General features: G+C 38.8%; 1 protein-coding gene across 6 annotated transcripts in view; it reads left to right on the top strand.

Moving 5' to 3' along the window:
• The window catches only part of LOC127834127 (golgin-45-like), a 34,864-nt gene that overhangs the window by 7,509 nt on the left and 9,666 nt on the right, over positions 1–17,689 (top strand). For 5 of the 6 annotated variants that reach the window (XR_008027823.1, XM_052359750.1, XM_052359749.1 and 2 more), the window contains exons 2-6: positions 2,237–3,072; positions 3,501–3,577; positions 4,735–4,857; positions 7,119–7,247; positions 16,318–16,546. Coding sequence is in view for 5 of the 6 variants with exons in the window: in XM_052359750.1 (XP_052215710.1) it covers positions 2,237–3,072; positions 3,501–3,577; positions 4,735–4,857; positions 7,119–7,247; positions 16,318–16,546 (1,394 nt within the window). In the remaining variant the exon portion in view is untranslated. Of the gene's footprint in view, positions 1–425; positions 538–2,236; positions 3,073–3,500; positions 3,578–4,734; positions 4,858–7,118; positions 7,248–16,317; positions 16,547–17,689 lie in introns of those variants that run through there. The other variant, XM_052359753.1, reaches the window with a different exon arrangement.

Here is a 17,689-nt window from a genome sequence, read left to right as displayed (position 1 = left end):
TGGAAAATTTCTCAATGTAGAGTAAGTAACAAATCTTTGGAGTCACAATGGTTTAAAACAGTAGTTTTTTTAATAATAGTTTATAAAATTATGATATTTACAATTACATGACCATAAGTTTAACAATGTAAAAAAAGTTTCGGACAAATTTTCTGCTTGGGGCTTGATGGTGTAGTGGTAGGGCATTTGCTTTTGGCTCGAGAATTCCTGGGTTTGAGCCCCAGGAAAGGCACATTTTTATGTGTTATTTTTTCCTTCATTTTTAAATGATTTAAAACTTCCGGTATTACAAATATAGCAGTTGTGTTACTTAATTCAGTTCAATGTCATTTTCAAAAATGCAAACATATGTGAACAAGTCTCTTTAAAAATAAAAAGCAATTTTTGTTTCTTCATTGGAGGTAAAAACACATAAATTAGTATAGTATAACAAGTCTGGAAAGATGATAGAAAAGTCCATCCACTTGACTGAGTAGCCCAGGGCAAAACACCAATCATTTGTCAAGTCAATACACTCCCATGGTTAAGACTTGTTAGGTAAGATATTGTAATGATTTTTATTAATGTGTATTAGACACTTAGGTTAAATTAAAAGCATGAATCATGTTAATGTTTTGTATTAGTTATTAAGGTCTTACTTTTAGATTGTAAACAGTAGTCAACATGCAAACACAGGGGGTATTAAAAAATAGACAAAATGTATATCTGTTTTAAACCAACATAATTGTACATATGTACTATGTGTTGGAAACTTTTCTCTCAGTTTTCTACCTTTCAACATGAAACTTAAGGAGTGTTGTTTTCTCTACATGTATGTCAATATGTACCACTATTTTATGCACAGTTATGTTCCCTTAAACCAAAAAAAATGATCAATATATCAACATAAAGCTTTTTGTCTTTGTGTGTGCTCAATTTGATGTAGCAAACAACATAATTTTATGTTTTATTTTACTAATACTCAACTTTTGCACCTGCTTGAAATGAGCCATGGAAGAGGTATTCGTCTTCAATGGCTTCCAGTTTCTGTAGTGTTTCTTTGCCTCTGATACTTGTTACTTTATAAGCAATTGGACTAATATTGAAGCATGGCATGACATTTATAAACAACAAGGAAAGTCCTTTCTCAATTTTAGTGTCTGAATTTGATACTTTTCTGCTTTAATAGGTTGTAGGTTTTATTTCAGAATACATTAGGCATTAAGCCCAAGAGTGCACAGTCATACATATATATATTACACAATATACAGTAGTCAACGGTGGTCAATGACATAAGGCATGTAAATATACTCTTTTAAGCAATATGGATTCATATAATATTATGGTTAAAAACGGTTCATTAAAATTGACACTTTTTGGTTAAGTATAGATCGTTATTAATTTTTAGCAATGAAATTGTTTGGCTGTCATAAAATCAATAATACATAATAGAACACATTCAAGTAATGAACTATAGGGGTATGGAAACTGTGTGCATGCCTTCTAAAATTGCCCTCTGTGTTTTTTGCGTTGTTTTTTCTAAAATTGGGAAATCAATGTATTTTATCTCATGCCAGCAAATACAACTGTACTTTAAAATTGAGAATAAGTATTATTATATTGACTAATAAGGTTTAACTAATAAAGATGCATAGAGAAATAAACTAAATGTTGCATTTAATTTGACCCCCCCCCCAAAAAAAACACTGTCCCCCTAACAGTTTTAAAACCTAATAGTAAATTAAATATTTGCATAGTTTTGTGTGTCAGACAATTTGTTGTTAACATATTCATTTTTACCAGTTGAGTGGTATAATAGTTTAGTTAGTGCAATTAAAGAAATTCAATCCTTCGGCTGCATGTATTTTAACATTAAATATACAACAAGAAAATTTTGTTGGAGTTACTTTTAGTTTCCGCCCACTCTTATTTCAAACTCTCTGTTGGCGCCCATTGTTGTTTCAAATTAGTATAATCCCTTTGCTGGTTAACACTTTCAAGCTCAGAAATAAAGTGAAAATGGCTATATGCAACCAGCATAAAAACAGAACTGCCTGCAAGTACTCGCAGTCTGTTCAGGTTTTATGCTGTTTGCTGCTCATGAGTACATGTATCTTAGGGTTGAAAATAAAACCTTTAAAACTTGAATCTAGATAGAAAGGTCTTTAATTTGATTATCTGATGGACTACAAACAAGTAAAAATTTGTATCGTAGTGTGAAAGGGTTAAATAACAAGTATGCTGTTTCATCTTTTAGATATTCAAGAACCAGCTATCATGTCTACCAGCACAGGGTCTGTGAAACCACGCAGGACGTCTTTAAAACAGTCAAACAATCAGAGTCATGGCACAGTGTTGCTAAGAAACCCTATGCCCAAATACAGTTTTGAACAGAAAACCAAGAAAAACACAGAACAGTCAAAATCGTCAACAAAAAAGGACATAAGTGAGTCAATTCATGACAGTATTATAACAGTCACTGCAAAGGCATTGGAGGAGTTATCTTCAAGTGATAAAACAATGGAAAATACCAATGAACAAATGCAACCTGTTTCTACAGCGACATTCAATCAAAATATTGGTAGACTCGTCAACTCTTTCCCACAGAAAATGGTGGAAACTAGTCAATCAAAAGAAAACGATGCGTCTGCAGAAACAAGAAGCGAGAAGACGAATGGAGTGAAACCAGTCAACAAAGTAGGACCAATCAGTAAGCAGACAGTGAGTGTTACCATGGCCCATTCTGTTAGTGAACCAGTCATACCTATGCCATCTGATTCAAACTCTAAGCATGGGGCTGTGATCAATACTAACAGAGTTCAAAATATTGATGACAGTTCAGAAAACAGTGCGGACAACATGTTAAGAACGGCATCTGGTACAAGAGCCTCCTTGTCACTCGAAGACCAGTCTGCTTCAGAGTCTACTGAGACTGGTACCTTTACCGAGAAAACAGGTGCTTTGTCTCTAGCTGGAAACCAGTCTGTGTGCGCTGGTATTAAGCCGTCTGCAAACTGTAAATGCTCAGAGAAGGTAAAGCATTTGGAAGAGGAGAAACAAATGCTGAAAAACCAATTGGAAGTGCAACTGCAGGTAACTGATTACTTGAGTTTGAACCTATTTACTTTAGCTTGATTGCATAGAAAGCCTTAGGTGAATTTAAATGCTCTTTAGTCTGTTTCCTAGGGTAAAACCAGAGATTGATGTCTATGGGGGAGATCTAAAGAACGCTCACACAATGGGCATTAAACCAGTGACTTTCTGGTACCTATTTTTTTTTTTTTGCCCTAAGCAAACACCATATCCATTACCAAAGGCCAGGGTTACCTGTTAGTTAAGTGTACAAACTGTTATGTGTTTATGGGCTTTAAATGACAAAAAATTCCATGAAAAGCCAAATGTGTCTTCCCTGATAAGCCTGTGCCGACTGCACAGGCTAAACTGGGATGACACTTTAAGCACATGAATTAAGCCCAGTTTTCCCATAACAAGGCACATATAATGAGACATGTACATTTTAGGTGAACCAGGAGCTGAAGAAGCTGCTGGTGGCCTCGGTGGGCGAGGATCTACAGCACAGAGTGGAGAGACTCACAAGGTCGGTACCTGTGAACCCTTCCCCACTCAGAAGCAAAGTGCAAATGACTATGTGCAAACAGCATAAAACCAGAACAGCCTGTGAGTAACTTGCAGTCTGTTCAGGTTTTATGCTGTTTGCTGCTCATCAGAATCTAAGGGTTGGAAATGAAGCCTGTAACCCTTTCCCTCTCAGAAGCAAAGTGAAAATGACTATGCGCAAACAGCATAAAACCAGAACAGCCTGCGAGTAACTCGCAGTCTGTTCAGGTTTTATGCTGTTTGCTGCTCATCAGTATCTAAGGGTTGGAAATGAAGCCTTAAAATTTGAATCTAGTTTGAAAGGTCTTTAATTAAAATTAATTTTCTGAGGGACTACAAAGGCGTGAAAATACATATCTAAGTGGTAAAAGGTTAATATATGAAAATGGCCTCAAGACTAGAAACATGCTTAAGTTTAATCTTAATCTTGATCTGAAACATTAACCAGTAATAAGTTATGCTCAAAAGTAATGTTGGGCATTCTTTTAAGATAGAATCTACATCACCCAGTGGAGTGACTCACAAGGTTAGAACCCATGTGTAGAGAGAACTGGACCAGAGACTTTAAACAGCCTTAATTTAAGTCTTAAGATCTTTTTTGAAATTCTGTAAATTATCAACAAAATTTAAGTCCTGACTATTTTATGTCGCTATGAGCGACTCCGAAGAATAGAAAATGTATAGAAAACTGGCCCCAAGCCTATAAACATCCTAAAGTTTAGTCTTAAGTTTGATCCAATGGAAATAAGATTGAAGTATATAGTATTATTTGAAAAGAAGGAGGGGACTTATGGTTTTCGCTCTGTGCGTCTGTCTGTCTGTCACACTTTTCTGGCTCCTGCGATAACTTTAAAAGTTCTTAATATTTTTTCATGAAACTTTAAACATGGATAGATGGCAATATGGACATTATGCACGTCATTTCATTTTGTTCCTACGTCAAAAATTCTGGTTGCTATGGCAACAAATAAAAAAAATCTGACAATGGTGGAATTTCTGACAATGGTGGAGCCGGTAGGGGACATATAGTGCTTGGCAATAGTCTTGTTTTTCAGTAATGTTTGTTTGGTGGTCTTACAGCAAAATTATATGAATGTGCCTCTCTATCTACATTCTCAAGTGGCTCCCTTTTTTCAGAGACAAGGCGTTGCTGTCCCAGGAGGTTGGTGACTACTCCAAGAGACTCTGTGACGACTATGAACACCTGGACAAGATCTCTATACAGGCAGACATGTGGCGCAGCAAGTACCTTGCATGCAGGTGAGAACAAGCAAGTACTTCACATGCAGGTGAGTTCAAGCAAGTTCTTGGCATGCAGGTGAGTACCAGCAAGTACCTGCCATGCAGGTGAGTACCAGCAAGTACCTGCCATGCAGGTGAGTACCAGCAAGTACCTGCCATGCAGGTGAGTACCAGCAAGTACCTGCCATGCAGGTGAGTACCAGCAAGTACCTTGTGTGCAGGTGAGTACCAGCAAGTACCTGGCATGCAGGTGAGTACCAGCAAGTACCTGGCACGCAGGTGAATACCTGCAAGTACCTGCCATGCAGGTGAGTACCAGCAAGTACCTGCCATGCAGGTGAGTACCAGCAAGTACCTGCCATGCAGGTTAGTACCAGCAAGTACCTGCCATGCAGGTGAGTACCAGCAAGTACCTGCCATGCAGGTGAGTACCAGCAAGTACCTGCCATGCAGGTGAGTACCAGCAAGTACCTTGTGTGCAGGTGAGTACCAGCAAGTACCTGGCATGCAGGTGAGTACCAGCAAGTACCTGGCACGCAGGTGAATACCTGCAAGTACCTGCCATGCAGGTGAGTACCAGCAAGTACCTGCCATGCAGGTGAGTACCAGCAAGTACCTGCCATGCAGGTGAGTACCAGCAAGTACCTGCCATGCAGGTGAGTACCAGCAAGTACCTGCCATGCAGTTGAGTACCAGCAAGTACCTTGCGTGCAGGTGAGTAACAGCAAGTACCTTTCATTCAGGTGAGTATCAGCAAGTACCTGGCATGCAGGTGAGTACCAGCAAGTACCTGGCATGCAGGTGAGTACCAGCAAGTACCTGCCATGCAGGTGAGTACCAGCAAGTACCTGCCATGCAGGTGAGTACCAGCAAGTACCTTGCGTGCAGGTGAGTATCAGCAAGTACCTGGCATGCAGGTGAGTAACAGCAAGTACCTGGCATGCAGGTGAGTTACAGCAAGTACCTGGCATGCAGGTGAGTTACAGCAAGTACCTTTCATTCAGGTGAGAAACAGCAAGTACCTGGCATGCAGGTGAGTTACAGCAAGTACCATGCATGCAGGTGAGTTACAGCAAGTACCTGGCATTCAGGTGAGTAACAGCAAGTACCTTTCATTCAGGTGAGTAACAGCAAGTACCTGGCATGCAGGTGAGTAACAGCAAGTACCTGGCATGCTGGTGAGTACCTGCAAGTACCTGACATGCAGGTGAGTTACAGCAAGTACCTTGCATGCTGGTGAGTAACAGCTAGTACCTGTCATGCAAGTGAGATACAGCAAGTACCTTGCATGCAGTGAGTCACAGCAAGTACCTGGCTTGCAGGTGGGTAACAGCAAGTACCTGGAATGCAGGTGAGTTACAGCAAGTACCTGGCATGCAGGTGAGTACCAGCAAGTACCTGGCATGCAGGTGGGTTACAGCAAGTACCTGGCATGCAGGTGAGTAACAGCAAGTACCTGGCATGCAGGTGAGTAACAGCAAGTACAGGTTGGTTATAGTTGCCAGTAGTTCCATTTGGTTGATATTTTAGGAAAAGCTCAAGGTTTTCTTGAAATTTGTGTAAGTGAAAACCTTGAGTGAGGAGCTTCTATTTTAGATGTATTTGGAATTAAGTCCCTGAATTCTCTGTGCAAGGCAATAAGAGACGCATTGGTTTCTTAGGCATTCTTAGTGATGAAACGACAATGTTGTGAATGTAAACATAGCTAAGTTTCATAAATCGTACCTTAAATTCACATTTAAATCAGATTCATAATTCAGGGTGAGGTCAGATAAATTTCCTTGTCAAAGGCATTCTACGTAATGATGCTGCATGAGAGAAAACATAGCAAAACATCATTATTTTACAATAACATTAGAGTTATGGCCCTTTTTGTTGTTGTGCAGGGTTAATGCAGAAAAATTGGTCTCTTTCAGGGAATTCAGAGTTATGCAGCTGCATGAATCTAAACAAAGCAAAGTGTTTTATTTTTTTTATGTTAATCTTTGTGCAGGAATGTAAGCATAGCAAAGTGACGTGAAAAAATTTACTCTTTAATAAAATCAGTTATTTTGCATGCTTGCAGGTTGATGGCAGACTGTAGACACCATAGATATGATCTCAATAAAACTGTATCAGAATGTGCATCCCAACAATGTCTAGGCCATGTTTTAATCTGGGTAATGCCTGTCCAAAAACTATGTCTCCAGGTCAATGCATAAAAAAACCATATTACAAAGCCACATTTTTGACTCATTATTAATGAAAAACTTTATCACAACGATTTTGTCTGCTTACAGGGTGATGGCAGACGAGCTAGCCTCGTCGAAGGCGTTCTACGTGATGCAGCTGCGTGAGTGTCAGTCGGCCATTGAGAAACTGCTTAGTGAACGTCACCAGCTCAGGGCAAATCTCTACGACTCCTACAGGTAGACAGTGTACATGCTGGTGAATTTAACCCTTCCTGCTCAGATAAGCATTTTGACACATTTGTAGTTCCTTAGATAATCCAGTTAACCATTTGCCACTTAGATACATATTTTCACACATTTGTGGTCCCTTAGAAGGTTATCTTTCATTTAAGACCTTTCTTACTAGATTCAAGTTTTTATGCCCCCCTTCGAAGAAGAGGGGGTATATTGCTTTGCTCATGTCGGTCTGTCGGTCCGTCCACCAGGTGGTTGTCAGATGATAACTCAAGAACGCTTGGGCCTAGGATCATGAAACTTCATAGATACATTGATCATTACTTGCAGATGACCCCTATGGATTTTGAGGTCACTAGGTCAAAGGTCAAGGTCATGGTGACCCAAAATAGTAAAATGGTTTTTGGATGATAACTCAAGAATGCATACGCTGCGAACTCTGAACAATATAACTGAAGCAACTGGTCTGTAATCCTAAATCTATAATTATCAGTCCAATGAAACATCATCTTTTGAGTAAAATAAAGTAGATCAGTAAAAATATTATCAGAATATGATTTTTTTGTATATTTTGTATATTAAATATTGTGCTAATGTTTAATTTTGTTGATTAATATAAATATAAGCAGGACAGGGGAGGAAATACACTATTTTATCTTTCTTATATACAGGGGAAACAAATGCAATAAGTTAAAATTTCATGTTTAATGAATAGAGGATATCACCCCCCCCCCAATTTTTATTTTTTTTAAGCATCATCTAATAAATTACCACACCCCACATTATACCCCCCTCTCACCCCCCAACCCACCTTCCCCCCCACACCCCCTACCCAGGGTCTTTCCCAGGCCATTAAAGCGCCCCTTGCTGGGGCGCTTGAATTTCGAAATCAGAGTCCCCGGGGCGCTTGAAATTTTCCGATCAGTGTATTCTTCAGTAAAAGAAAGTGGAGATTGTCCAAAAAAAATCAAGGTTTTCCTATCAGTGTATTAATATTCCCTGTTTTAAAAGAGCACTCGGTTCCTACTTTCACAAATAATCGCCATAAACACCACATGGGGTAATAGATAATCCACTGATAAGAGAATAGCATGACGCCCGTATCGATTATTCTAGCCACATTACTCGGTCATTTAAATGCTGACAAGGATGTATCTGGTAACTTTCCAGTCGTCAAACTGTGAAGTTCATCGTCCAATCGGTTACGCGAATGCTTATGAGGGCGGGGTTAACTATCGACCATTATTTTTGATTGACGTCGGGAATGAAGTAAGAGTTTATCGCAGCTTGATTAGCAAGAAGTTGTACCCTTTGAGTAATATAAAACCGGTAATTAGTACAGTACATAAAACCGGTAATTAGTACAGTACAGAACATTAAAGACGGTTTCGGGCATCATCATCACACCTTTTTACTGTAAACAAGTGTTACCTATGACTCATAATTAATACGAGAAATTAATTGCAAGTGGTAAACAATTAATTATTATAGCGAGTAAGTTGTGCAAATGACTCCCGGTTACAATTATGTGATAAGGCCAAAAAAAAAAATAGTCTTGGTTCAGGGAACCCGACCGACCCTATTTTTTGCCCCCGACCCTAACGATTTTTTTGGTCCATGGAAAAAAATCTGATGGCGAAAATGCTAAAATCTCGTAAAATTTCATTGAAAACAGCCACCAATTAAACCTGGATTGGTTTTTTATATTTTTCTCTTTGTTTCAATGAAAGTGTTCGCAATTTGAACAGTGAACAATAACCGGTCTGCACGTGTATACGAGACAATCGCTTGACCTTATTGTTATTGAAGTGCGCATGCTAGCTGGCCAATCAACATTGAGCTCGCTTACACATGAAATGACGTTGTTAAATGAAATGTAAAAATGGGTGGAGCTATGGAGTAATATTCGGTCATTCATGCGCAGACACTGTGCACTTTGAATACACAGTTAATATTGTCGTCTGCAAACAAAATAGCGGCCGGTCGCAAATGTCGTATTATTAAAGATTAAAAATGAAAAGAAGCGTGACAATATTTTAACTATTTCCAAGCTGTCTATTGATCTGAATTTAAAAGTGATAATTAAATAATTAGTTCTATGTCGATGATGTTACAACTTTCTGCCAATTTCCGATCGAAATGAAAAGATGATAATTAATTAATTTGTTTGTTTTACTCGCACACTATGCTAACTGACAGCAGCGTATTTTAATCAAATAAAAATGTGAAAAACACGCGCGGTTTAATTTTAATTAACATTTCAAATTTTTAACACATAGGAAGAGTCATTCATCTACACTACTATAAAAATGGAAGTAACCACTTTGTCTCTAAAGTCGCTCACATGGCGTCTTTAACCTTAAAGCGTTGTTGGACGAAAAAGAGTCATAACAAAAAAAAATAATTAAAACACAAAACACTAGAACATTCAAAGAGTCATGGAAACTTGACAACAATTGGCTTCGCTTTGATAATGAATCAAAATCAATGTACTGTGACGCCCTTAGCCTGTACAAACCAATAGCAACATTCAAATTTATGTACACTGCTCACTTCCTGTGCGATGCGCTCAAACCCATTGCCATTTTATCAAAAAATGTACCAGAAGAAAGACTTGTGCTATTCTGAGGTTACCCTCTTTTTGACAGCAACTATTCAGACTCTTGAGCACCTGTCGGAGACTAGGTCAGGTCTCATGATGAAAAAAATTCTGAAGGTCACACACCAAAAACCAGAGACTGATAAAGATGGCTTGTTCACTTTTGAATATGAAGGTCACACTATCACAGACAGACAAAGAAAAAATGGTTGGCTAAAAGAAATTTTGGGCCAGCGCTAGCCCTGAAGAAGTGCATAAAGAGCTAGGAATATTGAATAATATACAACGACTAAATACCACATGTGCAATATTAATCATTTGGTCAGTGTTTAAACAATCATGGGTGCATTAACTGACCCTTTTTCACCCTGAAATCAGTCGACTGGTAAAAAAAAAAAAAAAAAAAAAAAAAAAAAGAAAAAACCTACCTACCCTCCTACATTTTTCTGGCCATGTTCCCTGAACCAAGACTATTTTTTTTTTGGCCTAAGTTCATAACAATTTATTTAATTCCAGTACATGTATATTTCAACATGTCCATTTATAGAACTGATTCACCTCGTTTTTCTGACATTTATTCGACACGTAATGCGCTTTAACAAATTTTCGTTGAATTAATTACGCACACTTGTAAATGTTTCGTCCGATAATCGATAGTTAGAAGACTGACGATGGCAACCGGCCGTGATCCTCGTGGACAACGTGAATTTCATGCATAATTCCGTCAAAACATTTATTCGACTCGTAAAGTGTGTAAACAAATTATCGTTGAATTTATAACGCAACGGTTAATATTTGTTGAAATCTCAAATGGGAATAATTACATTTGTAATCCGAAACCCATTACCGTAAGTCGATGTTAACGCGTTTTTAATCCGAAACACACTTCCGAATGTAAATGTTACCGCAACGTTAAATATTTTTGCTTCAAATTAGCAGTGCAAATTTATTTTGTGTCGAATCTTTTTCTCAATTAAAAAGAGCGCGAAAATTATGCAGCATGTACAACGTCGCGTCTATTGCATACAAATGGCGTGTATATAGCGTTTTAACAAGCACACAACAGGTCAGGGGATTGACGCATATTCAGAGGCAATATTTCATCAAATCTATAAATAGTCACTTAAAAATGGCAAGGTTTGTGTTAAAGAAATAACTGAAAGCTTTTATCGTAAATATTTACCAGAAAGAGATTGATAAAAACGGAATTAACGGGATTATCGGGAAATAAATAGAAACTTGAAAAATAGTAAGTATTCAGTAATAGAGTCGGGTTGAAACGGATGTATTGGGGAATCATTCGAGTCGGGATTTTACTATCTGTGCGGAAAAGTTTTAAAACAATTAAACAATATAAAAAAATATATTTTTAAATGACTGGGGGATTTTTTTGAAGAGTCATAGCGCACCAAATGACGTCTTTTGACGCTGTTTTTCTTTGAGTTATAACGCACCACAGAACGTGAATTGACACGTTAAATTAACAAAAATCAACGTCAGGAGGGGACACCACTCCCGAACCCACCCCCGGTCGGCCCCGGGGCGCCTGAACAAATTCCTGGGGAAGGCACTGCCCCTACCCCCCTCCAATTTTTTTTAAACGTCTAATAAATAACCCCACCCCACATTATAACCCCCCTCTCACTCCCCCTACCCCCCCCCCCACCTCCCCTACCCCCCACCCCCCATTTTTTTTAACATCTAATAAATTACCACACCCCACATTATACCCCCCTCTCACCCCCCCCCCCCCTAACCCCTCACCCCTCTCTCCCCAAAAAAAAATTTTTTTTTTTAAACATCTTATAAATTACCACACCCCACATTATACCCCCCTCTCACCCCCAACCTCCCCTACCCCCCCACCCCTCCCCCCCCCCAAAAAAAGTATTTTTTTTTAAACATCTTATAAAGTACCACACCCCACATTATACCCCCCTCTCACTCCCCCTACCCCCCCCCCCACCCCCCCAAAAAAAATAAAAAAAATTAACATCTTATAAATAACCACACCCCACATTATACCCCCCTCTCACCCCCACCCCCCCCCTATCCCCCCACCCCCCAACAAAAAAAATTTGAAACATCTAATAAATTACCACACCCCACATTATACCCACCTCTCACTCCCCCCTACCCCCCCACCCACCCCCATCACCCCCCCCCAAATATTTTTTTTCTTTAAACATCTTATAAATTACCACACCCCACATTATACCCCGTCTCACCCCCACCCCCCTACCCCCCCCAACCCCATTTTTTTTAAACATCTAATAAATTACCACAACCCCACATTATACCCACCTCTCACTCCCCCTACCCCCCCCACCCCCCTACCCGCCCCAACACCCCCCCACCCGCCCCCCCCCCCAATTTTTTTTTAAACAATCTTGTAAATAACCACAAAACCCCACATTATTACCACCCCCTCTCACCCCCCACCCCCCCCTACCCCCCCCCAAAAAAAAATATTTTTTTTTAAACATCTTATAAATTACCACACACCCACATTAATACCCCCCTCTCACCCCCACCCCCCCCCCCCTACCCCCCACCCCCCCCCCCCCAAAAAAAAAATATTTTTTTTAAACATCTAATAAATTACCACACCATACATTATTACCCCCTCTCACCCCCACCCCCCCAAAAAAAAAATATTTTTTTTAAACATCTAATAAACTACCACACACCACATTTTACCTTACCCCCTCCCCCTCTCACTCCCCCCTACCCCCACCCCCCCACAATTTATTTTTTATTTTTTAAACATCTAATAAATTACCACACCCCACATTATACCCCCCTCTCACCCCCACCCCCCTACCCCCCCCCCCACCACCACTCCCCCCAAAAAATTATTATTTTTAAACATCTAATAAATTACCACACCCAACATTATACCCCCCTCTCACTCCCCCCTACCCCCCTTTCCCCCCCCCCCCCGCCCCCCCCCCCCCCTAATTTTTTTTTTAAAACATCTTATAAATTACCACACCCCACATTATACACCCCTCTCACTCCCTCTTGCTTGATCATTACTAACAGATGACCCCTATTGATTTTCAGGTCACTAGGTCAAAGGTCAAGGTCACAGTGACTCGAAATAGTACAATGGTTTCCGGATGATAACTTACATTAGGTCAAAGGTCAAGGTCACAGTGACAAAAATCGTATTCACACAATGGCTGCCACTACAACTGACAGCCCATATGGGGGGCATGCATGTTTTACAAACAGCCCTTGTTGAGACTTCATTTCCAAACCTTAGATACTGATTAGCAGCAAACAGCATAAAACCTGAACAGACTGCAAGCTAATGGTTTTAATCTAGCTGCATATAGCCACTTTCACTTTGCTTCTGAGTGGGAAAGAGTCATTTAATTGTTTCTTATTTACGATTTGTTTGTTTTTATCTGCCAATATGCACCTCTTTAGATTTTTTATGCCTTTCAACAAGATCCGTATTCTTCTATTCCTGCTTGCCAACGTAAGTCTTACACCAAAGATTATGCATGAATAAATTAATGATTATATGACATATATAACTCAATCTTGATGAAACTTGGTCAGAATGTTTACCTTGACAATATCTAGGTCAAGTTCTAATCTGGGCCACATGCTTCCATAAAGGGTTAAATCTTAGAAACACCTTGCTACCACTCTAGAAGCTACATTTATGACTCAGTTTCAATGAAACTAGGTCAGAATGTTTATATTGACAATGTTTATGCTGAGCTATAATGTTGGTCACATTCGTCAAAAAATAGGTAACTTGGTCAAATCTTTGGGAAAAAAACTTTGCTAAACTCATATTACCACCAAAGAAGCCATTTTTTATTCAATCTTGATGAAACTTTATCAAGATATGCAAAAACCCATACAACCACTCTAGAACCAATCTTGATGAAACTTTACTGAAAAATTAGAAGAGAAAAACCAGTCTTTTGTTGCATCTCATCATTTTATCAGCTCATCTATTTTTTGAAAAAAAATTATGAGCTATTGTCATCACCTTGGCGTCGGCGTCCGGTTAAGTTTTGCGTTTAGGTCCACTTTTCTCAGAAAGTATCAATGCTATTGCATTCAAACTTGGTACACTTACTTACTGTCATGAGGGGACTGGGCAGGCAAAGTTAGATAACTCTGGCGTGCATTTTGACAGAATTTTGTGCCCTTTTTATACTTAGAAAATTGAAAATTTTGGTTAAGTTTTGTGTTTAGGTCCATTTTATTCCTTAAGTATCAAAGCTATTGCTTTCATACTTGCAACACTTACTAACTATCATAAGGGGACTGTGCAGGCAAAGTTATGTAACTCTGACTGGCATTTTGACAGAATTATGTGCCCTTTTTATACTTAGAAAATTGAAAATTTGGTTAAGTTTTGTGTTTAGGTCCACTTTATTCCTACAGTATCAAAGCTATTGCTTTCATACTTGCAACACTTATTAACTATCATAAGGGGACTGTACAGGCAAAGTTATGTAACTCTGACTGGCATTTGGACGGAATAATGGGCCCTTTATACTTAGAAAATTGAAAATTTGGTTAAGTTTTGTGTTTTGGTCCACTGTACCCCTAAAGTATCATAGATATTGCTTTTATACTTGAACACTCGCAAACTATCATAAGGGGACAGTAAAAGGACAAGTTGCATAACTCTGGTTGTCATTTTTACAGAATTATGGCCAATTTTTTACTTAGTAACTTTGAATATATGGTTAAATTTTGTGTTTCGATCCACTTTACTTCTAAAGTATCAAGGCTATTGCTTTCAAACTTCAAATACTTTCATGCTATCATGAGGTTACTGTACCTGGCAAGTTGAATTTTACCTTGACCTTTGAATGACCTTGACTCTCAAGGTCAAATTATTAAATTTTGCTAAAATTGCCATAACTTCTTTATTTATGATTAGATTTGATTGATACTTTGACAAAACAACTCTTACCTGACATACCACAATGACTCCACCCAAACTATCCCCCACGCCTTCCCCCCCCTCCCCCCGAAATCCCCCCCCCCATTTTTTTTTTTTTTAAGATCATCTCACAAATGACCACCACACCCTCACACTATACCCCCCCCCCCCCACCCCAACCCCCCCCCCCCAATTTTATTTTTTTGTAATGGTTAAAAAACACAAATATTTATTTTTATTATTATGCCCCCCTTCGAAGAAGAGGGGGTATATTGCTTTGCACATGTCGGTTGGTCTGTCCACCAGGTGGTTTGCGGATGATAACTCAAGAACGCTTATGCCTAGGATCATGAAACTTCATCGGTACATTAATCATGATTCCCAGATGACCCCTATTGATTTTCAGGTCACTTGGTTAAATGTCAAGGTCACGGTGACCCGAAATAGTAAAATGGTTTCCGGATGATAACTCAAGAACACTTATGCCTAGGATCATGAAACTTGATAGGTAGATTGATCATGACTCGCAGTTGACCCCTATTGATTTTCAGGTCACTATATCAAAGGTCAAGGTCATGGTGACCTGAAATAGTAAAATGGTTTCCGGTTGATAACTTAAGAACGCTAATGGCTACGATCATGAAACTTCATAGGTACATTGATCATGACTCGCAGATGACCCCTATTGATTTTGAGGTCACTACGTCAAAGGTCATGGTGACCCGAAATAGTAAAAAATAGTAAAATGGTTTCCGGATGATAACTCAAAAACGCTTATGCCTAGGATCATGAAACCTCATAGGTACAATGATCATGACTCGCAGTTGACCCCTATTGATTTTGAGGTCACTAGGTCAAAGGTCAAGTGCATGTTGACCCGAAATAGTAAAATGGTTTCCGGATGATAACTGAAGAACGCTTATTCCTAGGATCATGAAACTTGATAGGTAGATTGATCATGACTCGCAGATGACCCCTATTGATTTTGAGGTCACTAGGTCAAAGGTCAAGGTGACCCAAAATAGTAAAATGGTTTCCAGATGATAACTCAAGAACGCTTATGGCTAGGATCATGAAACTTCATAGGTACATTGATCATGACTGGCAGATGACCCCTATTGATTTTCAGGTCACTAGGTCAAAGGTCAAGGTCACAGTGACAAAAAACATATTCACACAATGGCTGTCACTAAAATGGAGAGCCCATATGGGGGGCATGCATGTTTAACAAACAGCCCTTGTTTTCTTTTTGAAATACCGTCCAACCATCACACCCAAGAATCCCCTCCCCCCCCACCCCCCCACCCCCGAACAATTTTGTTTGTTTTTTTTTGCATTTTTTTTCCGCATTTTTGGAAGATAATGTAATAATTGACCACACCCCCACACTATACACCCCTCTTCACTCCACCCCTCCCTCCTTTGTGATTGAAATTGAGAGTCCCTTCACCTTTAAAAAGAAAATAGATGAGCGGTCTTCACCGGCAAGGCGGTGCTCTTGTTGTGATGCTTTTTTTATAATTTGTTTTTACCTGTACTTTCATGTGTCACAGGGGCCTGCAGCAGATTCATGATGCCTTTGACCCCCTCCACTCCCAGGCCTCTGTAGGGCCACGCCTCCTGACCTCCAAGAACTGCCTGGACCTAGCCAGGACCAATCAGCACCTAGTGGAGGCCATCAAGTACCGCCTCCTGCCCAGTCATGTGACCAGCGCTATAAATAGTAACATGGAACCAGACTGGCATGACTATCTCACGCAGGCTGAGTCACACGCCAAAGAGGTGGGTTTGCTTTTTTTGTTTTCATTTGAATTGTTAATGAATAGACATAATTTTTCAAACTACCATTTATCTTTTTGGGCCCAGTTGTTCAACATTTATCAATTGGTTAATAAAGCTAACTATCGTTATTTTTTTAATGATTATAGATTAAATAAACCTTGGTAAATGTATCACTGTCAAAAATTATTAACTAGCTCTACAGATTTTAGCCCATATTTCGGAGATGATCCCAGTAATGAAAGGGAAAATTATCGCCAAACTATAACCATGTTTAAATTAATTGATGGTTAACTGTCTTCATTCTAAATTTTTAAGGAATTTTTCATAGCTTGAATAGCATTTCAGGAGTTGCAAAAAAGTGGGAATAATTCTTTTTGTGAAAAACACCGCATTTTTCATGAATCCAATGAACAAAAATGGATGCATATGATTATCATTTTAATATTTATTTCTCAAGACTGAAATAACTTTATTGGCCAATAATAGCAAAAGCAAAATCCTTTGACAGTGTTACATTATCTTTTTTATTGTCAGATGCATCATGATCACTGCCTTTTGTATGCTCCATGAGAGACATTTATATTCTTATAAAAGTTGACCACTTTAACATAGATTCTTTTTGTTGCATGTTGACTTAATCAACATCTACTATAAACTTTATGGAATTAATTGCAACTGAAAGTCCACAGTTTACACTTTCTACTGGAAACTAAAGAATGAGTCATACGGAAAAAACAAACCCCACACGATTTAAATGAGTTGAATTGCACTTTAAAAGCACATAAACCCTCAAAATCAACGAAAACATTGTACAATATTTAGAAGAAAAAAAAAGTTACCACATAAAAAATCAAGGTTCCTTAGCTAAAATTTCAACGCTAGATGTGGTCTGGTAACATAGATTTAACAAGATACAAAATGCTCTTCTTTTTTTTGCGGGACAATATATTCAACAAATGTTCATGTACCAAGTTAGTGCATGTGTCGTATGAATAGATGTCGTAGCCCGAATCAAAATGTATATTGTGCCACATAAAAATAAAAACGAGAATTTTGTATCTTGTTAAATCTATGTTACCTTAGCACATCTTGCATTGAAATTTTTGCTATTGCTATACATTGATTTTTTGTGTGTTAACTTAT

Source organism: Dreissena polymorpha, chromosome 6 (assembly GCF_020536995.1).
Source record: "Dreissena polymorpha isolate Duluth1 chromosome 6, UMN_Dpol_1.0, whole genome shotgun sequence".
Classification (NCBI taxonomy): domain Eukaryota; kingdom Metazoa; phylum Mollusca; class Bivalvia; order Myida; family Dreissenidae; genus Dreissena; species Dreissena polymorpha.
Note: the sequence above shows the minus strand (reverse complement) of the source record. Positions and strands in the feature narration are given on the sequence as shown.